The 13,213-nt window shown below is 48.7% G+C and overlaps 1 protein-coding gene across 4 annotated transcripts in view; it reads left to right on the top strand.

The window, feature by feature from the left end:
* The window catches only part of ccdc187 (coiled-coil domain containing 187), a 58,381-nt gene that overhangs the window by 28,449 nt on the left and 16,719 nt on the right, over positions 1 to 13,213 (top strand). For all 4 annotated transcript variants that reach the window (XM_063033427.1, XM_063033429.1, XM_063033430.1 and 1 more), the window contains exon 6: positions 11,480 to 11,585. In XM_063033427.1, coding sequence (XP_062889497.1) covers positions 11,480 to 11,585 — 106 coding nt within the window. The remainder of the gene's footprint in view (positions 1 to 11,479; positions 11,586 to 13,213) is intronic.

Below are 13,213 nucleotides of genomic sequence, written 5' to 3'. Positions count from 1 at the left end.
CCCATGAGCTAAACTATTCACCCATCTAGTTCCAATTTCCGGCTTACAAGATCACAAGACAAAGGAGCAGAAGTAGGCCTTGTCAACTTCCTTCTCAACTCTAACAGCCAGTGTGCCAGCCATTAAGAGCCTGTCTCTGGCTGGATCCCAGCGCTCTCTCTTCTCCCGTTCACAGCTTGCTGACTGTGCCTTTGGCTTTTGCAGGCCTCCAATTCAGTAAAGTGAGTAAATGTGCTGAGCTGGTGGTGGTGGTTGTGGTTTGCCACAGTTCCAGATTCCAGAACGTCTCTCCCCCCGAGTAGACAGTGAGGCACTTGCTATGTCGGTTATTTGGAGCATTGATGTATTGAAGGAATGGGTGAAAGGGAGATGGGACTGAGCTTGTGTTTAGTGTAAGTGTCCACGTGGACCATCTGGGTGACATTGCCTGCTTTGTGATCCAGTTCTACACACCGTTTCTATCTCAGCATCAACTGCCAATGGTTTGGGCAGGTTTGTCTGAGCTCACGACGGGAGAAGTTTGTGGAGCTCAGTCCCTCTGTCAGTGCGACATTCCCTCTTTTTAAAAAAAAAACCTTTATTTGTCACATGCTCATCAAAACTTACAGCGAAATACGTTGTTTTGCGTCAATGGCCAACACTGCCCGAGGATGTGCTGGGGCAGCCCACAGGTGTTGCCACGCATTCTGGCGTCAACACAGTATGTCTACAAGTTTAACACGAGGAATTCTGTAGATGCTAGAAATTCAAGCAACACACATCAAAGTTGTTGGTGAACGCAGCAGGCCAGGCAGCATCTCTAGGAAGAGATACAATCGACGTTTCAGGCCGAGACCCGTCGTCAATGGTTTCGGCCGGAAACGCCGACTGTACCTCTTCCTAGAGATGCTGCCTGGCCTGCTGTGTTCACCAGCAACTTTGACATGTCTACAAGTTAATGACACTCACCAGGATGTCTTTTGGAATGTGGGAGGAAACCCACGTGGTCACGGGCGAAATGTACAAACTCCGTACAGACGGAGGCAGGAATTGAACCCTGATCTCTTGATCGTTGGTGCTGTGAAGTGTGATGCTACACATACTGTATTATGAATTTGTGCCTGGATTAGCAAGCGAAGTCCCATCTGCTGGGTGCTCCTCACTGGGCTAGCGACACTCCTCCTGTGCACTCGGCCTGGTATTTATGAGGGGTATTTCCAGCCACCTCATTGGGGACCGTTTATTATTCACCCCAAAGGTGACCTTGGGAAGCATCAGATCTGGACGTGGTCCTGTGCACACCCGGTGAGTCCCTATCCTGGGGTAATGTCTGGTCTTCGGACACCCAGGGCTGCCAGTGGCATTGGCTTAGATTCAATAGCCAGGGGCCAAGATGGGCTCTGTGTGGCCCAGTGGATAAATTTGAGTGGCTTGGGTGTCCTGTGTCAGGATTCGGTGGGTAGTAACTCCTAAAGAGTAGATTCATTGAACCAGAAAGCCTTGCTCCAAATTAAAGCCATGCATCAGACTATGACTTACAGAGGGCTTCCCTCAAGCCTTTTGTACAACATTTGCTGATTCTTCAATGTATGAACTTCCTGCTCGTAATATGGTCAATGGGTTAAGTTTTTTTTTAAAGATTTATGGCCCTAGAGCAGTGGTTCCCAACCTGAGGCCTATGGACCCTTTGCTTAATGGCATAAGAAAGACTGGGAGCCCCTGATCGAGAATGTGGTGAGTGAGCTGCATGTTCTGAATCCCTATGCTATTTTCTCATTTGCTCCGGATAATGAAGCCTGCTGTGTAAGTGAGGAACAGGAGAGGCAGTTTCAATGGAGGAGATTTGTTGTGTGAGTGAGCTAGTCATCTGCTTGAACAAGGACTGTGACCGGAGCCCTGGTGCTCAATTTCTGAGCTATCTGCACTGGTGTTGTTCGTCTGTAGGTGTGTTCAGTGTAAGAACACACATAGGAACAGGATGAGGCTGTCACCACCGTACAAAAAGATCACAGCTGATCCAGTCTTGGTCTTGACACCGGTCTCCTGTTCTCCTCCCCTCTCTAAGCACCTTGTCTTTTTTGCAATGCAAGTCGGTCAATCTCCATCTCAAGCAAATTCGACAACTCCCCTCCCCGTTCTCCGCAGCTCTCCGTGATCGACGATTCCAAAAACCCATGATCCCTGAAAGAAGAAATTCTTCCTCATCCCCATCTTGTGGGGAGCTCCTTCTGTACGATAAGATGGACTCTTGGTCTCACAATCTACCTCATTATGATTGTGCACTGCATCATTTATCCGCACTGCACTCTTTTGGTAGCTTCTACACTTTATTCTGCATTGGTATTGTTTTACCTTTAGTTTAGTTCACTAATTTAATCTGTATAAATAATATGCAAGGCAAGCTTTTCACTGTACATTATATGTATGGGTGTGTGTATATATAAATACACATACTGTGTAAAAATGTACATCTGATAACATACCAATACCCTCATTTCCTGACGAAGGGTCTCGGCCCAAAACGTCGACTGTACCTCTTCCTAGAGATGGTGCCTGGCCTGCTGCGTTCACCAGCAACTTTTATGTGTGTTGCTTGAAATTTCAGCATCTGCAGATTTCCTCGTTTTTGCTTATTTCCAAACTGTGCCTTCACAAAGGGAAGCATCGTCTCAGCACCAGCTTCACCACCGCCACCCATTTTGATAAGAACTCTCTATTCCATAGATGCTCAACCTCTCTGAATTTGTTCATTCCAAGAGTCAGCCAGCTGAGCCTTTTCCCAATGTTTGTGCCTCAATCCGTCAGTGTAGACCAGAAATGTGTGTGGTCCTCCAAGTGTTGTCTCACCAGCACCTTGCAACGTAACATCAACACTTCCTTACTTTTAAAAATCAATATCAACTAGGCCTCCCAGCTGTTGGACCTCCAACCTTTCTACCCCGAGCACCAGATCCCTTCCTCGTGGCATCATTTTGCAGGGGTACTCTGCTGAACTAAAAGGAGCTTCTCACTTTCCTCTCTGGGGTACTGGCCTGAGTCTGGGATTCATGGGACTCGGCTGTGTGTTCTTCCCCTCTGCCATCAGATTTCTGAATGGACAATGAACCCATGAACACAACCTCAGTATTTTGTTCCTTGCTTTCTGCACGGCTTACTTAAAAAAGGAAATTAGATTATATATACTTATCGTAATTTATAGGTTTTATTATTATGCATTGCAATGTACTGCTGCAAAATCAACAAATTTCACGACATATAGTAGTGATGTTAAACCTGATTCTAGTTCTGATATGATTTCTCTCAGCTCCACAGCACCACTCCATTAAATTCAAGGTTCTGTCAGCAGTGAAATTTTTTGGTGCTGGTGCAGTATTGTGCCATTGAAGAGAATGCGTTCAGGCACTAAATAAATTGTCCTGCCGCATTCAGTTCAACCTTGCCTGGATGTCACTGCTGATCTCCTTAACGGGCTCCTGACATTCTCTCCAGATGTTCAGATCAACCTTGGCTGGATGTCACTGCCGATCTCCTTAAATGGATCCCAACGTTCTTTCCAGATGTCCAGTTCAACCTTGCCTTACTCAGCTCTCATCGGCTTTTCTGCACAACTCTAGACCCTTGGGGCTCAGCTGCCCCCTTCCTCACCCTGTGGGTGCTGGGTGTCTGGGGTTTAACCTCTTCACTCTCCCACCCCTCGAGAGTGCCAGCATTCACTGGGCTTTTAAAGCGTACAATCTCCTACCTCTCCAGGTTTCTGTCTCTCACTGGGGTTTAACCTCATCTACCCCTCAAGGGTGTTGGCTCACTGGGGTTTACCCTCCACTCTCACCTCTCGCAGGTGCTGGGTCTCTGGGATTTAACCCCCGGCACTCTTGCCGCCAGCCAGGTAATCATTGTAACATTCTCGCTGACCTCTCCTGCCCTGCGTGCTATTTTTACTGTGAACTGATTCGAATTTGGGAGTGTGAATGCCAAAGAAAATGTAGAAAGGAGTTTGGCCTGTCCCATTGCTAAGGAACTCAGTAAAACGTGTTGATGTTTTAAGTGAATGTGATTTAAGATGTGTAATGGCTGGGTAGCAGAGGTTTGAGTCACAGTGTTGCTTAGAACCTGTGGGCCTTTTATTCTGAGATGATGGAATGTTTCCAATTATAGAACAGCTGTAAAATATAGAACAGAGTGCTTGACTTTAAACAGGGACCTTGGGCATGTGAACTTCCAAGCAGGCTGAGAATTAGAAGTGGTTACTATGAAACAACAGCTCGAAATGAGTTCACACCAGGGAAACAAGATCTGTTCAGGCTGGATGGCGATCCCTGGTTTCCAAGTGAACATCACCTTCTGTTACCCCTGCACCACGGTTCCAAGTTACCATCTTGTTGCCACTGCCCTCCGGTTGTTGTCGCAGAACCCAGCCGCTGAGTCTCTTAACATGCAGTGCAACCCCCCACCACCCACCCCTCCCCGCAGCACCTACCCAACACAGGCTGCAGTCTTCTGACCAGCCTCGCCTTCTCCCAAACCTGCAGCCTCCCCAGACTCGGGATTCCTGGCGCACATCTCCCCCACCTCGCCAGTCCCCAGTTTCTTTGCTTCACTGTGAAGGGTTGCATCTTCTGGCGCCTAAATTCTGACAGACCTTTCTGCTTCCTGCTCATTGCTTTCCTGTCATCCTGCGGAGTGAAGGGATATGGGAAGAAAGCAGGAAAAGGGTACTGATTGTGGATGATCAGCCATGATCACAGTGAATGGTGGTGCTGGCTCGAAGGGCTGAATGGCCTACTCCTGCACCTGTTGTCTGTCCTATCTGAGTGAAGCTTGGTGTCAAGCCAATGAGGCACCTTGAGGTGTTTCACTATAGTACATTGCCTGTTTTGGGGTTAAACCTTAAGACGCCGGTCACTTTGCTTCTTGTTGTCTCTCAACCCCTTGTCCGTCAGACTGAGCGCACTCGGATGCTCCCCATTTGGATCATTGCCATCTCTCACTTTTCACCGAATTCATGACTCCCACCTCCCATTCCAATCACACTGTCCGTTGTTCTGCTTCTGTTTCTGGCTGCTAGTCGCCCCCTCTCAGGTGAAGGTCACTTTGACTTTATATTCATCATTGACGCCCCTCTCCCGAATAGCCACCTACTCGTTCCCTTGCTGCCCCATCTCCATCCTTCCCTTCTTCACCAAGCCCGGGGAAGATTGGGGGTGTTGTCCTTGCCCCCTCCACCTCTACCCCTGTAACTCTCCTACCTGGCTACCATTCCCATCCTGGGAAGTTGAGCCAAAGCTGGGCGTGGCAGTTCTTGACCTCGGGGTTGAACTTTTCCTCCTATGTGTTAGCGCCATCACTCGGACCTGTAGCATCGGTCATCTCTGCCCCATCGCAACTTATCTACTGTAGAAATCGGCGCCCACACCTCCGTTCCCCGTTGTCTTGGTCTTCCAACGACCATTCAGCAGTGAAGTTCCCACCCTTCCTGCTCCTCACCCCAAGTCTCAGGGAGTCACTGTGCTCCGGGCTTTTGATGTGCTGGGGACTTGCTCCAAACGAAGAGGTGGATTCGAGTCCTTCCATGACCGCCTCCTCCTACAACATCTGAAACTCTTGGCTATTTGGTAAATGCAGCAGGCCAGGCAGCATCTCTAGGAAGAGGTACAGTCGACGTTTCAGGCCGAGACCCTTCGTCAGGATTAACTGAAGGAAGAGCTAGTAAGAGATTTGGGAGGGGGAGGGGAGATCCAAAATGATAGAAGACAGGAGGGGGAGGGATGGAGCCAAGAGCTGGACAGGTGATTGGCAAAGGGATATGAGAGGATCATGGGACAGGAGGCCCAGGGAGAAGGAAAAGGGGGAGGGGGGAAACCCAGAGGATGGGGCAAGGGGTATAGTCAGAGGGACAGAGGGAGAAAAAGGAGAGAGAGAGAGAGAGAGAAAGAATGTATGTATATAAATAAATAATGGATGGGGACGAGGAGAAGGTGGGACATTAGCGGAAGTTATACACACATTCTCTCTCTCTCCTTTTTCTCTCTCTGTCCCTCTCACTATACCCCTTGCCCATCCTCTGGGTTTCCCCCCTCCCCTTTTCTTTCTCCCTGGGTCTCCTGTCCCATGATCCTCTCATATCCCTTTTCCCAATCACCTGTCCAGCTCTTGGCTCCATCCCTCCTCCTCCTGTCTTCTCCTATCATTTCCGATCTCCCCCCCCCCCCGCCCTTCCCACTTTCAAATCTCTTACTAAGCTCTTCTTTCAGTTAGTCCTGACGAAGGGTCTCGGCCGAAAACGTCGATTGTACCTCTTCCTAGAGATGCTGCCTGGCCTGCTGCGTTCACCAGCAACTTTTATGTGTGTTGGGTGAATTTCCAGCATCTGCAGAATTCCTCGTGTTTGCACTCTTGGCTGTTTGGGCAGTTTGATTTGGACCTCCTCCCACCAACATTTGGCTATTAAACTCTGGAATTCTCTTCCTAACCCCACTCTGCCTCTCCCCACACACACTTACTTAAACATAACCCTCAGCAAGTCTCTTACCTTCTCCCCTGACACATTGTTTTGTTTGGATTTCATTGTGGAAGAGATTACACATGGCATCCCGCAGGGCAGGGATGTGACATGTCTGGAGCTTTTTTTAACCCCTTAAAGATGATCTCACTTTCCCCAAAATTATGTTTATGATTTTCACCCCATTCGCAGACTGTCCCCTCTACCTCCGTGCTCCATCAGCCTGCTTTCTGAAAGCGTCATTGAATTAATCCCTCTGTTCCCGTCGCCCTGTAAACTTATCCCCTTTTTTCAACTATTTACTCAGTTTCCTGTTGAATGTCATGTTTTAAAAACGCTCCCTCTATTTACTCTTTATTTTAGCAAATCACTCTAATTTATTTGGATATTTTTTTCCACTGGTGGACTTGGCTCGGAGCGCCCGGGTCTGTTTGCGGCAGTGAGCGAGTGTGTGCACAGCAGGGGGCGGCATTCCCGCGACCGCGGCGAGAACCGCGCCGGCTGCAGCAGACAGACTGGCCGAGACCCCCTCGCCTCTGGGCGGGCTCCGGGAGCCGAGAACTCCCACCTCCGCCGCCTTTCTGGGCAATCGGTGGTTTACAGGGGGTGCTCACCTGCCCCGGTAGACATTGCAGCTTTCCCCAGCTCTGGGATAAATGTGCCGGTCCTGCAGGAATGGGTTGCGAGTCAGAAGAGCGGGTGGAAGGGTGACAAACCCCCGCTGGAGGACCAGGAGGTCGGGGTCGGAGTCGGACTCGGACTCGCAATCGGGATTGTGTCGTTGCTGCGTTGCGCTCCCCCATGTGGGAGAAGATTGAACTGCAGCGCCCTGTAATCCCGGGACACTTGGCGAGGTTCTCCTGACGCTGAATTAAGAACAGAAAACTCGGGGTTGCACTCAGGTCGGCGTTGTACACGTGGGCTTCCTTGAAGGAACCCAGTGCTGAACGTGGTTCAATGGAGACCTGTTTAAGTGCCGTGCTTAGTTCTGTGCCCTCTCCAGAATCACAAGTACATTCTGGGCATCCTGCCATCAAAATTCAAGAATTCTGCAATTTAAAAAAATGCCTTTTGATTGAGACGTTAAATCCCAGCTCCATCTGCCCTCTTGAGGAGAAGCAAGATGTTATCATAAGACCTGGAAGTACAATTAGGCCATTCGGTTCATCGAGTCTGCTCTCTGATCATGGCTGATTTAATATCGCTCTCAAACCTGTTCTCCTGCCTTCTTTGAAACCCTTGCTAATTAGCAAGAACGTATTAACCTCCACTTTAAATATACCCAGTAGCTTGTCCTACACAGCTGTCTGTAACAATGAATTTCACAGATTCACCCTCTGAATAAAGAAATTCCACTTCATCTCTATTCTATAGGGGTGTGCTTGTGTTCTGAGGTTGTGCCATCTGGTCCTAGACTCGCCCACTATAGTAAACGTCCTCTCCAAGTCCACTCTATCTAGTCTTTTTCACTATTAGCACAACTGGAAGAAGAGCTTGGGCTACACTCCCTGGGTCAGTGTTTCTATCTTAACCAGTACAGCCAAAGGACAGATTATCTGTTGATGGGAGCATAACATGAATTGTAGAATCATAGGACATTCATCATACAGAAGGAGGCTATTCTGCCCATCCTAGTATGCTGACCCAACTTGAGGCAACACACATAAAAGTTGCTGGTGAACGCAGCGGGCCAGGCAGCATCTCTAGGAAGAGGTACAGTCGACGTTTCGGGCTGAGACCCTTTGTCAGGACTAACTGAAAGAAGAGCTAGTAAGAGATTTTTGCTACTTAAGACAGTGGGATTACAGGACCCCGCACATACATTTCCTGAAGGCTTCATCACCCTTTGAGGCAATGAGTTCCAGAGCCCCAATCATACTCTAGGTCAGGGGTGGCGAACCCTTTTATAGACACTAGATTTGGAGACCAAAAATGTACACAATATTCCAGGTGTGGTCTCACCAGGGCCCTGTACAACTGCAGAAGGACCACTTTGCTCCTATACACAATTCCCCTTGTTATGAAGGCCAGCATGCCATCTTTTGAGAGCCTGTACCTAAATTGGCGATAATATTCACGACAATTCTCTCATGTGCCACGCTAATTTTGAGCAGAGGTTATCATTGATTAATGAATTAATAACAATAATTACACCGAACGGCAGATTTTTTTTTCAAAAATGTTGCTTCCTCAGAAATTTTTGTGGTTATGAAGCCGAACACAAATATAATTTCAGACTACTTGTCTCACTCAGGAATTTGGAGAAACAAAGTAACTTTTATTGATCTACTTTCACTGATCTTTTTTCTCTATACCCATGACTGTGTGGCTAGGCATAGCTCAAATGCCATCTATAAATTTGCTGATGTTGGCAGAATCTCAGATGGTGACGAGAAGGCGTACAGGGGCGAGGTATACCAGCTAGTTGCGTGGTGTTGCAGCAACAACCTTGTACTCAACGTCAGGAAGACAAAAGAACTGATTGTGGACTTCAGAGAGGGTAGGGAACACACACCAGTCCTCACAGAGGGATCAGAAGTGGAGGGAGTGAGACATTTCAAGTTCCTGGGTGTGAATATATCTGAGGACCCAGGCTGGACCCAGCATATCGATTCAGCTATAAAGAAGGCAAGCCGGCAGCTATATTTCATTAGGAGTTTGAGGAGATTTGGTATGTACCTTGGAGAGCATCCTAACTGCCTGCATCACTGTCTGGTATGGGAGGTGGAGGGGGGGGGCTACTACACAGGATCAAAGTAAGCTGCAGAGAGTTACCAAATTAGTCAGCTTCATCATGGGCACTAGCCTCTGTAGAATCCAGGAGTGATACCTCAGAAAGGTGGGATCCATTATTAAGGACCTCCACCACCCAGATCATGCCCTCTTCTCATTGCTACCATCGGGGGGGGGAGGTACAATAGCCTGAAAGCACATGCTTAGTGATTCAGGAACAGCTTCTTCCCCTCTCCCTTCTGATTTCTGAAAGGGTATCGAACCCGTGAACACTAGCTCGCTTTTTTTTTTAATTTCCTTTTTTTGGCGCTACTTATTTAACTATTTAATATATATACTACTGTAGTTCCCAGTTCTCTTTTTCTTTGTTATTCTGTATTGCATTGTACTGCTGCTGCATAGTTAGCAAATTTCACGACATATGCTGGTGCTATTAAACCTGATTCTGATTGAATATAACGTGTTTAATTGCATAACGGTGCAATTATGGAATTTCCTGTGATAACACCTCAATGCTCTCAGATTGTATAAAATCATTTGCTGCTTCACTTGGCAGCAAATGTAATCATTATGTATCTTTTTATTGGGGAAGGGGTTAAAGAATCGAAGGGGAGACACTGCGTGCACCCAAGCTGGTGGTTTATTTTCACAGCCTCCTGCCTCCCCTGATTTTTCTGCACCTCTTCAATAAGGGCAAAGGATCCTTCCTATTCACTTCATCTGTTTCACCCCCTCAATCTCCCCCACCAATCATTTCGTGCATCTTGGGTCCCTCTTCTCTCCCCCTCCCCCAGCTTGTATGTTCCAAAGGAAATAATCCAAACCAATTCAGTTTTCCATTCCTGACAACGTCCTCATAAATTGCCTCTCCCAGGAACCCCTGGACACAGGGAGGGTGAGAGTCTATGTCTGTGATGGACAGTTAGTAAAGTCAGTGCGTAATTGTCACTGCCGATCAGACGCGGAGGCAGTTAACCTCCACTTTAGTGTAAGCTCTGTCTCAGAGATCCGTGCTGTCTGTCGCTGTTCTAGTCTCTGTGAGCTTTGGTTTTCTTTTGGACCACTCCTCTGTTTCCTGTGAAACAAACTGATCCACATCTCCACTGCTTTCTCAGGTTTTTCTGTCCCTATATAACCTTTCTGTTCATATTCAATGCCTCAACAAATAAATGATAACATCCCATTCATTTCTTTAACCGCCTCTCAACCTGCCCTGCACCTACAAGCATCTGTAGACATTTCCTCTAACGTTGCTACATTCTGCACGCTGCCTTGTGGGTCTTTTTGCACCACTCTCTAACTGAGTTTCTACCCTCTCCCTTTTCTTGATTAAACTTCAAGTGCTAGTTTTCTGCTTAGTTGACCTGCCCACTTATATTTTCACTCCTCTGCCCGGCACCTGGCTGCAAAGAGCTCAGAGAACAGTAAGATGGAGGGATTTCACAGCACTAGGGAAGGCTGAGGAGAGTATCTCATTTCTGAATTTCCCCTGTTAACCCCAGATCCCGTGGGCCACACGAGGACAAGGGTCCCAGTATTTTTATGGCCAGTTAGTAATCCCGGTGAGTAATTACTGTTACTCATGTGGTGGTGGTGATCAGAAGTGGAGGCAGTCAGTCCCCACATTATTGTAAAGCCTCTTTCACTAAGATCTGTGTGATTTATCACTGGCCCAGTCTCCTAGTTTTGGTTTTGCTTTGGACACACGCAGTGCTGCTATGAAACTCTGCTTCCTGGTAAACAAACTGATCACTGTTTCACTTCACGTCAAAGTTTGCTAAAATTCCCCACCGACTCGCATGTCTTATCATCTGCATCGGACTGCCCTCTTGAATGTCTCTGCTTAAAATGTCGTCAAAGGTGTGACTCTCACTGGGGTTCAGACCCCTCCCCTGAAGGTGCTGACTCACTGGGGTTCAGACCCCTCCCCTGAAGGTGCTGACTCTCACTGGGGTTCAGACCCCTCCCCTGAAGGTGCTGACACTCGCCAGCCATACCTTGTGGTTGACCTGTCTGTTCTTCCCTGTCAAGCTGACCCTGTTCCCCATTGTTACCGAACATCAAGCTGAACTGGGCATCCGTGTCAATTTTTTGCCCTCTCCCTGCCTGCCCTGACGCACCGTCACTTTTTGCTTTCGTGTAATAACTGCCCCATGCAACATGCATGGCATTTTCATTCTTGTGTCTATGAACTCAAAGGGACTTTTTTTGGGCCATGTGTCTCAGAGCAGAGCTGTGACTAATCGGTTCCATGTGTTTGTGTTTTAGGAGGTGGCCCGGAGGCTGCAGGAGGAGGAAGAGCTGAGGAACCAGAGGAGACTCACACTGGAGGCTGAGGTGTACGGAACCAGACAAGAGGCATACCGACAGAGGGGTAAACCAGGGCCACATCCGTGTATTTTGATAGCGCCTTACAGCAAGTCCAGCCTCAGAGGACATCACTGTCAATGAATTACTCTTGCTGTTAACTCTGTGATAATGAGGGAGCCAGTTTGTGCACAGCAAGCTCCCACAAGCAGTAATCTAGCAAGGTCTCTTCTCACGTGAGAGCAAGAGAGACAGGAACATGTTGAGCCTGCCCTGCGATTAGTAGGAGTATGGCTGAACTTTACCCTGGCTCCCTTTCCCTGCGTGAGCGCCACCATGTCATTAATATCTATTCTCCTCCCCATCGCTGCCTTGAGTACACACATCAGCTGAGCTCCTGTGGCCCAGAGACCCCCTGCCCCCTGGGTGAGGAGATCGCTTCCCAAGTACCCCAAGGCATTATTTTTCAGCCCTCATTACAAGCCGCACCGCTGGCAGTGTGGGGCTCCCCCAGGTGGTCCCAGAATTCCGGTCAGGACACGGCCCGCTGAGGCACGAATGCCCCCTGCGGCTGGGAGGGCAGTGAGACGCTGACTTGTCCCCGATCAGCTCAATCAATGTCACTACGCGGAGCAGACCCTCTTATCCCATTGCACCAGGGCTGACTGTCCGAGAGCCATTTCCGCAGACCTACCCTCAGATCCCTTCCTCTTCACCTTTGCCTCCCTGGTGAAAGCTTTATCAATAGTCACGGAGGGCAACAGGTGCAGGAGGGGTGAAAGGAAGATTAACTCTATTTCTGACATGTGCGTTGAAACATACGGTGGAATGCGTAGCTTGCGTCAGTGACCAACACAGTCTGATGTCGTGCTGGGGGTGTGGTGCAACTGCACATATTGACATGCATCCGATGCCCACGACTAACCTAACCCTTCTTCGGAATGTGGAAGGAAGCAGAGGAAACGTACAGAGACACCCTGATGACTGACACTGTTACACAACCTGCTGTGTGACTTGTGCAGACTGTAGTTTTCCATCAGACTGGGGAGTGACAGGAGTGGTTTCCGGCTGGGTTGTGCCACCCCAGAGGTTCTGCTGGCTCACCTCCTGGTGGGAGTTGGGCATATGCAGGCACAGATACAAGAGTGTTGTTAGTGGTAATCAGTTTCCAAATTTCCACCTCGAGGATTCATTCCCGAATGAAATAATTCAGCATCTCTTTTTCTTGGTAATGAGAAGTTATTCACCAGCAGAATGGGTTTTTACCTATTGATCTGCCTCCAAGCTTTAAACACTTTTTGAGACCTACAGCCTGATCTCTCATGGGAAGGGCGAGCTTTGGCGCTCTCTCCTTCCAGCTGGGTTTAACGGAAGGGGCAGGGACACGCACCTTCGACTGGATTCCATGTAAGGAGGGCAGCTGAAGTCACTTGGCCAAAGACCCCCGTGTTCACACTTCACCCTCTGGGGAGGACGTTGTGCCAGGAGGTGATGAGGTAGACCTCCGGCATCAGACGTGGCAAGGGGAACTCAAAGCGATTGGACGCCAGACATTCACTGGTGGGTTCACTGGCCGTCGTAGGGAGGGGTTACCTGTGGGTCTGTGACACAAAACCGCCCGGGGTGTCTGCTGTTTCCGAACTGGCTTCTGACAAGCTGCCCCCCTTCAAACCCTGCACCACTTGGATCATGTGA

This window comes from Mobula hypostoma, chromosome 25 (assembly GCF_963921235.1).
Source record: "Mobula hypostoma chromosome 25, sMobHyp1.1, whole genome shotgun sequence".
Lineage (NCBI taxonomy): Eukaryota > Metazoa > Chordata > Chondrichthyes > Myliobatiformes > Myliobatidae > Mobula > Mobula hypostoma.
This window is presented reverse-complemented; position numbering and strand designations above follow the sequence as displayed.